Here is a 17,579-nt window from a genome sequence, read left to right as displayed (position 1 = left end):
ACCTGAGGACGGCTGCTTGCTTTGTGACCGAAACGTCGTGAGAATTATTTAATTATGTTTTATTTTTATTATTTTATTACTTCCCTTCTACGTGACTTTACCGAAAGAACCAAGAAGAGGAGAGATAACCCAATAAAGCTGGGCAAGACATGTTCGTGGTGGCAGAGCATTGGAGTTAGCACTGGTGTCCCACTGATAGATCATGTTTTTGCACAGTTGCTTAGCACAGGCCCAGAGGTCCGAAACGTCAAACGGCCAGCAACGGACAGCACTATCAAATTCTTGGTTCTTTTGGTAAAATCACGTAAATAGAAAACAAAAAATCCAAAAATAAAATAAAAAATAATAAGATAAACTAAAAATAATAAAATTTTAAAAATAAAAGCAAAAGACCCATGACGTTTCGATCGCAACACAAGCGGTCTTCATCAGGCGGAGAGAAAAGAGGAGACAAATGTAGCTGCTTATACGGGTTCCAAAGTGAGTGGGCGGGTGAAAGAGCTGTGCAAGCAACACGAGTTGCAACGCGCTAATGTATCTCATTATTTTAATTTAATTTTCATTTTTTGATTTTTTGTTTTCTATTTATGTGGCTTTACCGAAGAATATGAATTCCTGCAGTCACAAAAGTTTTACGTCTAAAAATAACACTATCAAAGTTGTAACATACTAGTTTTATTTTACGAAACTACTTTTATTTTACCAGGTGAGGCCCATTATGAGACCTCCTTTGCCAGTAGCAAGATATAGTAATAGGTTCTTACCCTTTAACTGGCAACAAAACTGACAGCTTTATACAAGGGATCATGTTTGCATTAACTACAACACTTGCGGTGAGGACCACTGAGCTTTATATCTATTTTTCAGAAGCGACCTGGCCACATATGATAGCTCAATGAAGTGGCTAATCATGTGTAAATGTATAGCAGCCAAATACTCTAAAGGCATTTTCTAAACGTGGAGGGACAACCCGGAGGGCCCGGAGAAAAATCCACGCAACCATAGGGACAGAGACATGCAAACTCTAAATATACATGCGGTAGGGTTGGAATCGCACCCACGATCTCCTGAATACTGGGTGTGGAAAAATTTCGATTTAAAGCTTTTGTGACTGCAGGGATTCATCTTCTTGGTTCTTTCGGTAAAGTCACGTGGAAGGGAATTAATAAAATAATAAAAATAAAACAATGAAATAATTCTCACGACGTTTCGGCCACAACACAAGCAGCCGTCCTCAGGTGAAGAACAGGTCTGTCGGAAAGACGTTTAATTTGTATTATTTTATTATTTCCCTTCTACGTGACTTTACCGAAAGAACCAAGAAGACTGGGTGAGGAAGTTAACATCTCGCCACCATGGAGTTAACACATTAGTTGAATTAAGGAATTTATAACAGCTTGGGAATAAAAGACAATGGGAAGAAATTCAAAATTTGGAAAAACGAAAGAAAAGTGTTGACCTGGAGTATGGTGGTTAACACAATGCGGATGAGATGAATGAGCCAGGTGGAGCGAGTCCTCAACATGGCTGCAGGGATCAATACGTGATGAATACCTGGGTAAATGAGTTTGAAACGAAGTCGAGCATTCGTGTACGGAGCTCGGATATGTACCTGTATGTGGAGCTGGCAGTCAGCACCACTGCCCACTCCGATGGGCTTCTGCGAGAGAGGCAGCATCCCATTTGCTCCCTTCAGATACGCCTTCATCTCTCCTCGAGCTTGACACAACAACAACACACCAACACCGATGTGCACTCAACTCATTCTCAAGCAGCGGGGGCACCGCAGGAAGTTTCTGAACTGAATTTCAGTGGCGCCACCCACCCGCCTATGTCACCTACTCCTATAGTGGTGCACAATGGTAACACTTGCGCCTCGCAGCAAGAAATTCTGGGTTCGATCTTCACCCGGGCGCCTGCAGGAATCCATTCTCTGGTTATTTCGGTCAAGTCACGTAGGTAGAAGAAATAACAAAAAGAACACGACGTTTCGGTCGCAACACAAGCGTCCGTCATCAGGTGAGAGAGAAATGATCTGCTTTTGTGGCTTTGTATTTTCTCCCCATGTTCTGCACGAGTTTTCTTCCGGGTGCTCCGGTTTTCTCCCAAAACTAAACAACCCGCAATAATGTGGAATCCCAATCAATTACTTGATTGGGATTCCACACGGCCACATCGCCCCACCGCCCTCCTGCGAAAACTCGACAGGACCCGCCTCTGAATAAAAGCGTCTTGAGACTCGGTGAGGCTTTCGTGGCTACGCCAGCGGAACGATCCCGTGGGACGACGGGACGCCACCCACGGGCTCAACAAACCTCCTGTTGTTGTTGTGTCAGTGTTATTGTTGTGTCACACTGTGTTGTTGTTGTGTCACACTGTGTTGTTGTTGTTGTGTCACCACACTGTGTGGTGTCACGCTGTGTTGCGGTGTCGCTGTGGTGTCACGCTGTGTTGTTGTTGTGTCACACTGTGTTGTTGTTGTTGTGTCACCACACTGTGTGGTGTCACGCTGTGTTGTGGTGTCGCTGTGGTGTCACGCTGTGTTGTTGTTGTGTCACACTGTGTTGTTGTGTCACCACACTGTGTTGTGGTGTCGCTGTAGTGTCACGCTGTGTTGTGTCACTGTGTTGTTGTGGTGTCACGCTGTTGTGTCACTGTGTTGTTGTGGTGTCACACTGTTGTGTCACGCTGTGTTGTTGTTGTGTCACACTGTGTTGTTGTTGTTGTGTCACACTGTGTTGTTGTTGTTGTGTCACACTATTGTGGTGTCACGCTGCGCCGTGTTACCACCCCGTGCTGCCGCTGCTGCTGCTGCAATGGAGACGGCGCCACGCGTCTCCATGGCGACCGTCGCGCTCCGGCAAAGCGTCGCGACCTCGCGACTCGTCACTTCCGGGTCGCCCCCCCGCAGCCGTCACAGCGGGCGGGGTCGCCATGGAGACGACGACTCTACATTAAACAAAAACAAACTCATTAACTCATATTCTGGGTTTTTTCGGTAAAGTCACGTAGAAGGGAAATAATAAAATAATAAAAATAAAACAATTCTCCCTTCTACGTGACTTTACCGAAAGAACCAAGCACATGAATCCCTGCAGTCACGAAAGCTTTAAATCAAAACTAAACAAACTCGTCAAACTAAACTATTGTTAATTTTAACCAGCTAAGGCCCACGTGGTAAGGTGCACACCCACATTTAATTTGACGTTTTTATGCGGTGCAGTCATTTAAACCATGAATACAATACTTTTATTTTACACGGTAAAGAACGCCCATTGAACGATGTAGCTGTTTTACACGCTTTTATTCAACTCACTCTGTTGTTGTATTCTCAAATCTTGTAACTCAATTTTAACCCACTTCCCAATGTGGTATCGACGGCAAACTTGGTATACTTATGTCATACTGATGACAATACTATATTCTATCATAAATATATATATTTTTAATGTACATGTTATGTTTCGGCTTGGGTCTAATTGTCCATGGTCCCTTACGTTATGGCAAGCTTCGTGGCCACTTCCTGGAGTCTTGCAGTTCTTCCATTACTAGTAGGGTGCATTTAATTAAAGCTGTTTAAATATTACTTATTTTAGAAGCGACCTGCCAATCACACAAACGGTAGCTCAGCGAAGTGGCTTATTATCGCGTGGAAATGTACAGCAGCAGCCAAATACTCTAAATGCGTGGTGATGTCGATTCTAAATGTAGAGGAAAACCAGAGGACCCCGAGAAAAATCCACGCGACTACGGAGAGAGAGAGACGCAAACTCCAAATATCCAGCAGCAGCAGGCGTCAGGGTGGACAACAAACCCACGACCTCCTCCACACCAGGCGAGGTAGTTAACATCTCCTAGCCACCACGCCACTCCTTCAGCCCTCTGCTCCGTGACGCGCTCCTACATTGTTCACTTTGATTGTACTGTCCATGTATATACGATTCATTATTGACTCTAAAGGTCAGATCACCGCGTGAGCAAAATGTCAAAGTGTGTCCTACGCCCTCCCCTATCCAACAGCCAAATAAACAAAGTTGCCACGTTAACAAACGCGTCGGTTGCTATTGCTTTAGTGCAACGGTGTGTTGGAGAGCGATCCCATCACAAGTTCTTACAATTTGGGTACGACGTTGAACATTGTCGCGTTTGTTCACGTCCCAACTTTGTGTAGCTGTGTCTGGTGGAGGTGGGTGTATGACACACATTGGCATTTTGCTCAAGCGGCGATCTGTCCGCAAAATCAATCATGATAGTTTTAATCGCAAAAGCCAATGTGTTTAATTTATGTTTGTATTATTGGCTAGGTGGTTGGGTGTTGACTGAGCCCATCCTTACTCTCACTGATCTACTCAGTGGCCCAGTCCAGGACCTCATACACAAAACTGCAAGATGCATAATTGAAAATTGCAATATCATAACCGGAACACTGAAACTGACACCAATCAATCCCCTGGTTTCCTGTTCTGGTGTACCTTCTGCCACCACATATCTGCAAAGACACGCAAACTGCGTGGGAGTTGACACGTGTTCTAGCCAACGATAACCATCTACCCATCATCCAAGGCCTCAGCAATGTTCCTCACCGCCGACTACTCAAGCCCTGATCCCCCTTCTGGGATCACGCTGCTGTCACCATCATGGAATCTTACCCAGATCCAGAAGAACTCTGGCGAAACAAAGCGGAACAATGTCGATCATCCAGAATAAACGCCTCATTTCACACCCACTTCCTGGCTTCGACATTCCTCCTCGAATACACTGGTGAAACCATCAACTCGTTCACCTAATCATTCACGCACCTACTCACCAACCCACTCGCCCACCCACTCACCACTGGTGAAATCATCAACCGCATCAAAACATCAACAGGCTGATTCGCACATCTCCTTCATGAATGGAAAGTTAAAGACACAAGGCACAGTGCGACTTTGGCCATGCAACCCAAACTATAAGCCATATAGTAAGTCGTCTGCACTCCTTCAAAAGAGGAAGAAAAGGAATAACTACACAGACCCTCTCTGAAGCCCTCTTGTGGCGAGCAGACATCGACATTTAATGTAGGTCCTGGACATATTGCCACACACAAGAATAGAATCATCCCTCCTGGGTTAATACAGTTGTCCTATGAATAGACTTGCCTCGACATAGGAATGACGAATTTCCACCACTGGCTCAGAGTGCTTGTGCTAAAGTTGAGCCGCAGCTGAGCATTTATTTCCTTTCACAGAGGTGGGCAGTGAGCAACTCACGCGATGAGCTGCTCAAATCTGATCCAACTCCCGCCATGAACGTAAATAATTCACACATTATGATGGGTCTGATGATGATGGGACAAATCATGAGAAGGTTATGTGGCTCGTGATAAGGGGCGCCACGGTGGCGAGATATTCACTACCCTCGCCTGGTATACAGGAGGTCGTGCATTCGATCCCAATCCTGACGCCTGCTGTATATTTGGAGTTTGCATGTTCTCCCCATGGTCGCGTAGTTTTGCATCCAGGTCCTCCAGATTTTTCCTCCACATTTAGAAACAAGCGTTTATCTAAATTTGAAAACTAATTTCCTGCATAAAATATATCCAGGTTGCTGACTGATTACAACTCGTCACGATGATTGGCTCTGCCGGTCCTGGTCCATAGCCAATGGGGGGAAGCCTAGGGGCATGGCCCTGACGTAATGGGAAGGTGACATCTGTAAGTAGAGGATTGGTTCTGCTGGCTTTAGCCACAGCCAATGGGGAGACGAGTCAGGGGCGTGTTCCCAGGAGCCTACGATGGAGTGTAGAAGATTCCATAGAGGCTAACCAGGATTGGTGGAAAGGTACCACGTGACCCGGGTATTAAATAGGGGTAGAGACGAACAACACGTGGTCAGAACTGGAACGAATGGAGTGAGAGGCCACGCGGGAGCGGGTGTCCAGGCTGCCACGTGGCCGCGCGTGTCTCTCTCTCTTTATCCCTCTCACGCTGTCTGTCAGCAGCGTGAAGGAGTGTTGTAAAGAAAGACAAATAAAGACCGGATTCCAGAAGTCGCTTCCACGACCTTTGCTACATTGGTGTCAGAAGTGTCTCTTGAGACCGTTTAGACGATTATTAGAAAATGTCCAAGCACCTCAAGAAAAGAAACCCACCGGACCCTCCGTCGGAGGAAGATGTCGAGGCGGACGAGGACGAGCTGCTGGGAGCCACGGGTCCTCTACTGCCGTCTGCCACTCTCCCCGACGCCGCGCATCGACGACAGGCCGGCGAGACGACGTCTCCGGCTGCGGACGAGGGGTGGCGGAGCAGATAGAGTCACTCCGTGCGATCCTGCTAAATCTTGTAATGGCGGTCACGTCATCAGCGGCCCTCGGTCGGCCGCGTGGAACTCACCCAAGGGCCGATGACCAAGATCTTCAGCGGGAAACGCCGTCCGCCATTACTCCTGCCACGAAGGGGGAGGCCTCCATCTTGGGCGGGGCTGCTGCCATGCGGCCGCCGGACGTCATCTTGGGCGGGGCAGCCGCCACGCGGCCGCCGGACGACATCTTAACGGAGCCACGTGCTACGCGGGGAGTGGGATCGGAGACGCCTGAGGCCTCGGATATTCACCGCGGCCATCGTCTTTCTCAAATTAAAGAATTTGTCGCCGGGGGCGACTGGAGCGCGTTCACGTGGCGGTTCGAGTCAGTCTTTCGGTCGGTGCGATGGACGGAGGCAGAGGCGCTGGAGGCTCTGTCCACGCTGTTGGACGATGTTTCCTTGGCAGTCTTCCGATCCATCCCGGCGAGTAAGAAAAAGACGCTGCGTGACGCTTTCACGGAAATGGCGGAGTTCTACGAGCCGCCAATGGCGGCTACCAGGAAATTCATGCAGCGCCATCGAGGAGCGGAAGACTCGCCCTTGGCCTACCGAGGGGCGCTGTTGGCGCTTGCCATGGCCGCCTACCCCGATTCGTCAGCCGATCTCCTGGATCCTCTCATCCTTTCCAAAATGATTGAGTTGGCCCAGGAACTTAACATCTCATTACCGGTGTGCGGCCATGAACCGCTAACGTCTCGATGGGCGGCGCGCTGTTTGGATGCCAAGTTCAACCTCAAACGCTGAGATCAGATGACTGCATGGACAGGAGATCTTGAGATAGACGGGCCACCGTTGGGATGGGCTCCACATCGGGTCGTCCACGGCTCCAACGACTCCAGCGACAACGAGGTGATGGCTGCTGTTCCTCGCTGGGTTCCAAAATGCCGGCCACGCGAGCAGCGTGATGGGGCCGGACGACCACGAGCGGGGGACCGGGGCGACCGACCGCCGGGCGGCGGCTGCCACGTGTTTCAAGTGTGGTCGACGAGGCCATTTCGCCCGGAATTGCCGCTGCCGACTTTAACCTCCTCAGCTCCCGTCGGGCCGACTTCCATCTCCTCCACCGGACGTGCATCCACGGCACCCTCGGGCAAGTCGGCACATATCGGACACCCGGCAGGTCTTGACACATCACGCATCCACTCGCACCCATGTTTGCACTCCTGAAGGGAATTTTGGGTCACCTGGGTCGATGCCACACTCAGTTACATAATGGAAAAAATTGGCTCGAAGGGTGGTGGCAGCCGCGTCGGGGTCCTCGACGGTACGGGGTACCATCGATGGGATCGATGTCCGTATTTTGGTGGACACCGGCGCGTCTGCAACCATCATTTCTGATGTTATTTTTCATCTCCTGTCCATTCCTACGTCGCGGATCCGACCGGCTAACGACGCATGCGTTGCTGCGAATGGGGGTAGCATGGGTATTTTGTGGCGAGTAAATGTGCGCATTGCTATAGGGAATATCACCGCGGAGGGACCAGTTTTGATCTCGCGTTCATTGGCCGTCCCATGCTTATTGGGCACCGATTTCCTTCGCCGGATGCCCGTTAAAATACTCGTCGATCAAGGTTGCTTGGAAATGCCAGGGGGCCGTAGAATGTCCTTCCTGCCATCCCTGCTTGGCCGTTCGCCCCCAGGAAACGCTGTTAGCGCGATTGTTGCTGTTATGATGGAAGTACCATCAGGCTCACAAATGCTTATTCCGCTGCGTTACCGAAAGCACTTGGAAGCCGCGGACGATGCGACGGGTGTGTTGCTGTCCCCGTCGAACTCGGTGGCAAAATCCTTTTCCCTAGTGGCGGCTCAAACTATCGTCCGGCCTGGTCAGGCCCCGTTTATACAAGTGTTAAATGGGGGCCCGGACCGGATCGTCATCCCGGCTGGCTCGGTGTTGGCTCACGCCACTACCGATTTCACCAGCTTTGAGAGCGACCAACCTACCAAAATGGCCACTGGCGTGCCACGATCCGATCGTTCGGACGATCGATGGATCGCAGAATTGTGCGGGGAAAATACGTCCTTGTCGGCCACGCAGTGGAGCACCTTGCGTTCACTATTGTCGGAGTACACTGACGTTTTCAGTAAAAACTATTTGGATTTGGGCCATGCCTCACTCTTGTCGCACCATATCGACACCGGTATGGCAGGGACCGATTTATATGCACCCACATCGCATGAGCCCTGCAGAAAGGGAACACGTGCGTGACGCGGTGGACGACATGTTGGAGGCCGATATAATTTCGCCGTCCAACAGTCCTTGGGGCGCGCCGGTAGTGCTGGTTAAAAAAAAGGATGGCGGGATGAGGTTTTGTGTAGACTTCCGCTGATTGAATAAGATATCCGTGGCGGACGCATACCCCTTGCCACGGATGGACGACTCGTTGGACGCTTTTTCGGGGGCAAATTTTTTCTCTACCCTCGACCTGTTGTCTGGGTTTTGGCAGCTTCCCCTCGATGACGCGTCCAGACCGACAACGGCGTTCCGCACGCCACAGGGCCTCTTTGAGTTTAACCGCCTACCTATGGGCTTGAATGCAGCACCGGCGACGTTCCAACGCCTGATGGAACTGGTGCTAGTGGGGCTGCAGTGGGAAACGTGCCTCATATATTTGGACGATATCATCGTATTCAGCCGCACCTTCGAAGAACACCTCCAACGACTGGAGACTGTCTTTCAGAGGATGCGGTCGGCTGACCTAAAATTTAAACCAAAGAAGTGCCACCTTTTGCAACGATCCGTACGCTACTTGGGACACATCGTCAGCTTTGACGGTGTGTCCACGGACCCTCAGAAAACGTTGTGTGTACGAGAGTGGCCCACGCTCACTTCGGTGGGCGACGTACGGCGGTTTATAGGGTTTGCATCCTACTATCATCGATTTGTTAAGAATTTCGCGATGCTGGCTAAGCCGCTGCATGTTCTGATGGGGAAAAATCAAGAGATTTAAATGGGGCCCAGAAGAGGAGCGCTCTTTTCGATATCTCCAGGATCGCCTGGCCACTGCTCCGACAATCGACTACCCAGACTTTTCCCAGCCGTTCATCCTTGACACGGATGCTAGCGATATCGGCATAGGGGCCGTTTTGTCACAACGGAAAGACGGAGTCGAGCGAGTGGTGGCATACGGCAGCAAGGTTCTATCTCCTGCCGAGACGTGATATTGCGTGACGTGACGGGAACTGCTGGCAATCGTACATTTCGTTCGCCAGTACCGGCCGTACCTGTATGGAAGGAAATTCCTCGTGCGCACTAACCACGCTGCCTTGCAATATTCTTTGAAATTTGAACAACCGTCCGGTCAATTGGCTCGGTGGTTGGAATCACTACAGGAGTTTTCCTTCAATATCACGTACCGCAAGGGTACTCGCCATGGCAACGCGGACGCTCTCTCTAGGTTGCCCCTGACTCCTCCCTGCGCCTGTCTGACGGGTATGCACCGCTGTGCGGCGCTGCCTACCTCGCCCTGTCCGGTCATGGGGGCGATGTCGAACGATGAAGGCCAGGATGTACCCGTTGGCGCCGACGATACACTGCATTTGCCGCACTCGGTGTGGCTACGCGAGCAAGAGGCTGATGCCTCTCTGGCTCCAATGCGGGAACTGATCGGGAAACCGAGATCTCATTTGGCAGGATGGAAATGGCAGTTGTTTCGGGGCCAGGCGGGATTACTGATGTGTACAGATGGGTTGTCGGACCGTTCACACCTGGTTGTGCCGACGTCCCTTCACCACGATCTGATCCGCGCGCTGCACGCCGACATGCTGATGCACCTCGGCGTGCAGAAAACATTAGCCGCGATGCAGCAGGATTTCTTTTGGCCTGGCATGACAGCGGATGTCACTAACTTTATCCGGTCATACCATGATTGTGCGAAGCGGAAACCGCCAAGTCAAAATTATGTCCCGCCCCTACGATCGATCGAGGTATCTCGTATTAATGAGCTGGTTGCTCTGGATATCCTGGGCCCGTTCCCTCCATCGGCTAGGGGAAATAAATACCTTTTGGTCGGGGTCGAATACTTTTCTCGCTGGCCTATGGCCTGGCCTCTGCCTGACCAAACGGCCTCATTCATCACCGAGGCTTTCTTGAATGGGGACGTCATGGATAAGGGAGCACCTGAAGGGCTGCTCACGGATCAAGGACGTAACTTCTCTCTAAATTGCTCAAAAACGTGTGCTCTGCCTTGCGTACAAAGAAAATCCGTACTTCCCCTTACCATCCGCAAATGGATGGCATGGTGGAACAATTTAACCGCACCCTTTCGGCCATGCTTTGCCACACGGTGTGTGAAAAACGAACCGATTGGGACTTGCACATACCGGGCGTCCTGATGGCATACCGCATGGTTCTGCACGCGTCCACAGGATATTCGCCATTTATCCTGATGTATGGCCGTGAGAATGTACCCCCGATTGATGTGCAACTTGGTGCAGCGGGGAAACAACCGTCCCCTTCCTTGCCTGACCACGTGCGGGACTCGCTTAAACGGGTTATGGAGACGCGAGAGGCCACCAAATGTGCGACGGCCCGTACGCAGGCAAGGAACGAGAGGTATGCGCGTCGATCGCAAACTGACATGCCTTGGTCGGTGGGCGATATGGCATGGTTCCATTGCCCTCAGGTGCCAGTGGGTACGTCCCCTAAACTGCACAAGCCTTGGCGGGGGCCTGTGAGGCTGGTGGACATTCGGAATCCCCAGAGTGTTTGCATCCAGTACGGCCAACGTCGTTGGTATGTCCATTCGTCGCAGCTCAAAGCCCTACGTTGACCCGCGTGCTGATCCTTCATCTCCACTTGTTGACCTGCCGGGGTCTGGCGTGCCGAATGTGCCACTTGCCTCGCCGATTGATCCCCAGCGGGGCTGTGTTATACCCCCCGCAGACGAACAGGTTTTGAAGGACGACGAGACCCCGGACATTCCACCTCCAACGGGGCCTGTCCCAGACACTACGGAAACCGAAAATTCTTCTTCTTCTCCACGGCAACCACCTCCTACTGAACAGTCGGCGAGGCAACCACGCGCGAAGGGAGGAGAGGGTCCGGCGTCGCGTACGTGGTCAAAGTCTCTCCCATTTCGCTAATACTGTTTACCTTCCAGTCTGTCACCCTGGTGTTACTGCGCTACAGGGGCGCCCTAATGTATGTCTGTTGTTTTAATGTTTTAAATTCCTCTGCGCGTTGACGCCTACTCCCCCTTACCTTGTTAACGCCCTAAGATGTTATTCAAAGGTATTCGGGCTGTCACTCCTTTCCCAGCCGAGACGGCTACGATGGAGTCTAGAAGATTCCATAGAGGCTAACCAGGATTGGTGGAAAGGTACCATGTGACCCGGGTATTAAATAGGGGTGGAGACGAACAACACGTGGTCAGAACTGGAACGAACGGAGGGAGAGGCCACGCGGGAGCGGGGGTCCAGGCTGCCACGTGGCCGCGCGTGTCTCTCTCTCTCTATCCCTCTCACGCTGTCTGTCAGCAGCGTGAAGGAGTGTTATAAAGAAAGACAAATAAAGACCGGATTCCAGAAGTCGCTTCCACGACCTTTATTACATATGGGATAGATTTATTTTTGACAATGTCTAATAGTGTATTGATTACATTGCTGTTTTTACTTTTTTTACCATTTCTTGTTTCATTATATGTAATGGCAGAGATTAGGGATTAATAAAAATAAAGTACAACCATAACCACAATCATCTAACCTATATAATTCATTTTTTGTCCGTCCGTCCGTCCGCGTACGCTCCCTACCGGGGGATTTAGCTCTCGGACCGTGGGGTTCGGCGAGATTAAATTTTGCAGGTGGGCACGCCCCCGGCCCCGCGGTAAACTTAGGCATTTCCGATTTTTCGTCTCTAAACTTTAAATCGGACCGATTATCGATTTAGTGCGATTATCTTTATTTATTTATTTAACGGGTTTTATTTATTTACTTACTATCGCCGGCCGGCGCGGACCACGGCGGTTGCCCCTGGCAACGGATAGGAACGTGTTCGCTGCGGGGTGGACGCCATTTTGAATTACCATTAAAAATATGTGCACGCATTAACACGCGACTCTGAGGTAAATTCATCAAAGTTTCACGTCCTCTTCACTCCCCCCCACCCCAATGTGTGCAATTACTATTATAGGGTCGGTAGATAATAAAATTATAGCGATTAGACAGTATTATTGTAGCGCGGGGGGGGGGGGGGGTTAACGGCCCCAGTACCCAGCCTGAGCCGGGTGGGCAATCTAGGCGAGGCCAGAGGCTCTGCACGGTACTAGGCCTCGACACGCAACTCTGTCAGGAGACGAATTTGTGGTATAAACTCGATATACCCAGCGTTGCCCGGGGGAAAAATACATTTAAATCTTCTGAAAACTTTAAAACATAACATTCCAATGAAAATACAACTGTGTAATTAAAACTCTAAACCCGACCGCGCCAAGAATCGATTCTCTGAATCGCGAAAAGGAATCGAAGGTTGTAGATTCACTTAGAATCGCCTTATTTCCGTTTAATATAAGTTGGTTATAGAGTTGATATAAACTGCTGCGAATGGGAAATATCCGGCGTTGACCGGGGCTAAAATATAATTAAAAACTCCTGAAAACTTTAAAACATAACATACGAATGAAAATAAAACTCTGTAATTAAAAATGGAAATCTCCTATGCGCCAGGAATCGATTCTTTGAATCGCGCAAAGGAATCATCGAAGGTTGTAGATTCCTTTAGGAGCGCCCTTAACATGTGGTGAGGGGGAGAGTGGTGAGGGGGAGAGAGTGGTGAGGGGGAGAGAGTGGTGAGGGGGAGAGAGTGGTGAGGGGGGGAGAGTGGTGAGGGGGGGAGAGTGGTGAGGGGGAGAGAGTGGTGAGGGGGAGAGAGTGGTGAGGGGGAGAGAGTGGTGAGGGGGAGAGAGTGGTGAGGGGGAGAGAGTGGTGAGGGGGAGAGAGTGGTGAGGGGGAGAGAGTGGTGAGGGGGAGAGAGTGGTGAGGGGGAGAGAGTGGTGAGGGGGAGAGAGTGGTGAGGGGGAGAGAGTGGTGAGGAGGAGAGAGTGGTGAGGGGGAGAGAGTGGTGAGGGGGAGAGAGTGGTGAGGGGGAGAGAGTGGTGAGGGGGAGAGAGTGGTGAGGGGGAGAGAGTGGTGAGGGGGAGAGAGTGGTGAGGGGGAGAGAGTGGTGAGGGGGAGAGAGTGGTGAGGGGGAGAGTGGTGAGGGTAAGGTTGAGTGGTCAGGGTGAGTGGTGATTGGTGAGGGTGAGGGTGAGTGGGGAGGGTGAGTGGCGGTTGTTAGTGGTGATTAGTGAGGGGTGAGTGGTGAGGGTTAGTGGTGAGCATGAGTGGTGAGGGTGAGTGTTGAGCGTGAGTGGTGAGGGTGAGTGGTGATTGTTGAGGGTGTGATTGGTGAGGATGAGTGGTGAGTAGTGAGGGTGAGTGGTGAGGGGTGAGTGGTGAGGGTGAGTGGCGGTTGTGAGTGGTGATTAGTGAGGGGTGAGTGGTGAGGGTGAGCGTGAGTGGTTAGGGTGAGGGTGAGCAGTGAGGGTGAGCAGTGAGGGTGAGTGGTGATTGGTGAGGGTGTGATTGGTAAGGATGAGTGGTGAGTGGTCAGGGTGAGTGGTGAGGGTGAGTGGTGAGCGGTGAGGGTGAGTGTTGAGGGTGAGTGGTTAGGGTTAGTAGTGAGGGTGAGTGGTGAGCGTGAGTGGTGAGTGGTGAGCGTAACTGGTGAGGGAGAGTGGTGAGGGAGAGTGGTGAGGGAGAGTGGTGAGGGTGAGTAGTGAGTGGTGAGGGTGAGTGGTGATTGGTGAGGGTGAGTGGTGAGTGGGGAGGGTGAGTGGCGGTTGTTAGTGGTGATTAGTGAGGGGTGAGTGGTGAGGGTGAGCGTGAGTGGTGAGGTTGAGTGGTGAGCAGTGAGGGTGAGTGGTGATTGGTGAGGGTGTGATTGGTGAGGATGAGTGGTGAGGGTGAGTAGTGAGGGTGAGTGGTTGTTGTGAGGGTGAGTGGTTGTTGTGAGGGTGCGTGGTGAGGGTGAGTGGTAAGAGTGAGTGGTGAGGGTGAGTGACGGTTGTGAGAGGTGATTAGTGAGTGGTGAGGGTGAGTGGTGAGGGTTAGTGGTGAGGGTGAGTAGCGGTTGTGAGTGGTGATTAGTGAGGGGTGAGGGTGAGCGTGAGTGGTGAGGGTGAGTGGTGAGGGTGAGCGGTGAGGGTGAGCAGTGAGGGTGAGTGGTGATTGGTGAGGATGTGATTGGTGAGGATGAGTGGTGAGTGGTCAGGTTGAGTGGTGAGCGGTGAGGGTGAGTGTTGAGGGTGAGTGGTGAGGGTGAGTGTTGAGGGTGAGTGGTGAGTAGTGAGGGTGAGTGGTGAGCGTGACTGGTGAGTGGTGAGGGTGAGTGGTGAGGGAGAGTGGTGAGGGAAAGTGGTGAGGGTGAATGGTGAGGGTGAGTGGTGAGGGTGAATGGTGAGGGTGAGCAGTGAGGGTGAGTGGTGATTGGTGAGGGTGTGATTGGTAAGGATGAGTGGTGAGTGGTCAGGGTGAGTGGTGAGGGTGAGTGGTGAGCGGTGAGGGTGAGTGGTGAGGGAGAGTGGTGAGGGAGAGTGGTGAGGGTGAGTAGTGAGTGGTGAGGGTGAGTGGTGATTGGTGAGGGTGAGTGGTGAGTGGGGAGGGTGAGTGGCGGTTGTTAGTGGTGATTAGTGAGGGGTGAGTGGTGAGGGTGAGCGTGAGTGGTGAGGTTGAGTGGTGAGCAGTGAGGGTGAGTGGTGATTGGTGAGGGTGTGATTGGTGAGGATGAGTGGTGAGGGTGAGTAGTGAGGGTGAGTGGTTGTTGTGAGGGTGAGTGGTTGTTGTGAGGGTGCGTGGTGAGGGTGAGTGGTAAGAGTGAGTGGTGAGGGTGAGTGACGGTTGTGAGAGGTGATTAGTGAGTGGTGAGGGTGAGTGGTGAGGGTTAGTGGTGAGGGTGAGTGGCGGTTGTGAGTGGTGATTAGTGAGGGGTGAGGGTGAGCGTGAGTGGTGAGGGTGAGCGGTGAGGGTGAGCAGTGAGGGTGAGTGGTGATTGGTGAGGATGTGATTGGTGAGGATGAGTGGTGAGTGGTCAGGTTGAGTGGTGAGCGGTGAGGGTGAGTGTTGAGGGTGAGTGGTGAGGGTGAGTGTTGAGGGTGAGTGGTGAGTAGTGAGGGTGAGTGGTGAGCGTGACTGGTGAGTGGTGAGGGTGAGTGGTGAGGGAGAGTGGTGAGGGAAAGTGGTGAGGGTGAATGGTGAGGGTGAGTGGTGAGGGTGAATGGTGAGGGTGAGCAGTGAGGGTGAGTGGTGATTGGTGAGGGTGTGATTGGTAAGGATGAGTGGTGAGTGGTCAGGGTGAGTGGTGAGGGTGAAGTGGTGAGCGGTGAGGGTGAGTGGTGAGGGAGAGTGGTGAGGGAGAGTGGTGAGGGTGAGTAGTGAGTGGTGAGGGTGAGTGGTGATTGGTGAGGGTGAGTGGTGAGTGGGGAGGGTGAGTGGCGGTTGTTAGTGGTGATTAGTGAGGGGTGAGTGGTGAGGGTGAGCGTGAGTGGTGAGGTTGAGTGGTGAGCAGTGAGGGTGAGTGGTGATTGGTGAGGGTGTGATTGGTGAGGATGAGTGGTGAGGGTGAGTAGTGAGGGTGAGTGGTTGTTGTGAGGGTGAGTGGTTGTTGTGAGGGTGCGTGGTGAGGGTGAGTGGTAAGAGTGAGTGGTGAGGGTGAGTGACGGTTGTGAGAGGTGATTAGTGAGTGGTGAGGGTGAGTGGTGAGGGTTAGTGGTGAGGGTGAGTGGTGGTTGTGAGTGGTGATTAGTGAGGGGTGAGGGTGAGCGTGAGTGGTGAGGGTGGGCGGTGAGGGTGAGCAGTGAGGGTGAGTGGTGATTGGTGAGGATGTGATTGGTGAGGATGAGTGGTGAGTGGTCAGGTTGAGTGGTGAGCGGTGAGGGTGAGTGTTGAGGGTGAGTGGTGAGGGTGAGTGTTGAGGGTGAGTGGTGAGTAGTGAGGGTGAGTGGTGAGCGTGACTGGTGAGTGGTGAGGGTGAGTGGTGAGGGAGAGTGGTGAGGGAAAGTGGTGAGGGTGAATGGTGAGGGTGAGTGGTGAGGGTGAATGGTGAGGGTGAGTGGTGAGGGTGAGTGGTGATTGGTGAGGGTGAGTGCTGAGCGGTGAGGGTGAGTGGTTGTTGTGAGGGGTGAGTGGTGAGTGGTGAGAGTGAGTGGTGAGGGTGAGTTGTGAGGGTGAGTGGTAAGAGTGAGTGGTGAAGGTGAGTGTTGAGCGTGAGTGGTGAGGGTGAGTGGTGATTGTTGAGGGTGTGATTGGTGAGGATGAGTGGTGAGTAGTGAGGGTGAGTGTTGAGGGTGAGTGGTGAGTGGTGAGGGTGAGTGGCGGTTATGAGTGGTGATTAGTGAGGGGTGAGTGGTGAGGGTGAGCGTGAGTGGTGAGGGTGATCAGTGCGGGTGAGTGGTGATTGGTGAGGGTGTGATTGGTGAGGATGAGTGGTCAGGGTGAGTGGTGAGGGTGAGTGGTTGTTGTGAGGGTGAGTGGTGAGGATGAGTGGTGAGGGTGAGTGGCGGTTGTGAGTGGTGATGGGTGAGTGGTGAGCGGTGAGGGGTGAGTGGTGAGGGTGAGTGGTGAGGTTGAGTGGTGAGGGTGAGTGCTGAGTGGTGAGGGTGAGTGGTGAGAGAGTGGTTAGTTTTGAGGGTGAGTGGTGAGGTTGAGTGGTGAGGGTTAGTGGAGAGTGGTGAGTGGTGATTGGTCAGTGGTGATTGGTGAGGATGAATGGTGAGTAGTGAGGGTGAAGTTGAGTGGTGAGGGTGAGTGGTGGTTGTGACGGTGTGTGGTGAGGGTGAGTGGTGAGGGTGAGCTGGTGAGGCTGAATGGTGAGGTTGAATGGTGAGAGTGAGTGGTGAGTGGTGAGGGAGAGTGGTGAGTGAGAGTGGTGAGGGTTAGTGGTGAGGGTTAGTGGTGAGAGTGGTGGTGAGGGTGAGTGGTGAGGGGGTGAGTGGTGAGGGTGAGTGGTGAGGGAGATTGGTGAGGGAGGTTGGTGAGTGGTGAGTTGTGAGGGTGAATGGTGAATAGTGAGTGGGAGTGGTGAGTGGTAAGGGTGAGTTGTGAGTGGTGAATGGTGAGGGTGAATGATGAGTACAGTCAATATGCACTGCTGTTATCATACCAGGTACCACCACCACAATATGTACTCCTCTCATCATAGCAGATACCACCACAGCAGTATGCACTGCTGTCATCATAGCAGGTTCCACCACAATATGCACT

At 52.0% G+C, this 17,579-nt stretch overlaps 1 protein-coding gene across 1 annotated transcript in view; it reads right to left on the bottom strand.

Moving 5' to 3' along the window:
* FHAD1 (forkhead associated phosphopeptide binding domain 1) overlaps positions 1 to 2,857 on the bottom strand; it is a 49,635-nt gene extending 46,778 nt beyond the window's left edge. The window contains 2 exon segments of the mRNA XM_061566316.1: positions 1,613 to 1,719; positions 2,788 to 2,857. Coding sequence (XP_061422300.1) covers positions 1,613 to 1,719; positions 2,788 to 2,842 — 162 coding nt within the window. The 5' untranslated portion in view covers positions 2,843 to 2,857.
* Positions 2,858 to 17,579: the final 14,722 nt, after the last annotated feature.

The sequence above is a fragment of the Lethenteron reissneri genome, chromosome 36 (assembly GCF_015708825.2).
Source record: "Lethenteron reissneri isolate LAM-NWPU_2019-01 chromosome 36, ASM1570882v1, whole genome shotgun sequence".
Classification (NCBI taxonomy): domain Eukaryota; kingdom Metazoa; phylum Chordata; class Hyperoartia; order Petromyzontiformes; family Petromyzontidae; genus Lethenteron; species Lethenteron reissneri.
This window is presented reverse-complemented; position numbering and strand designations above follow the sequence as displayed.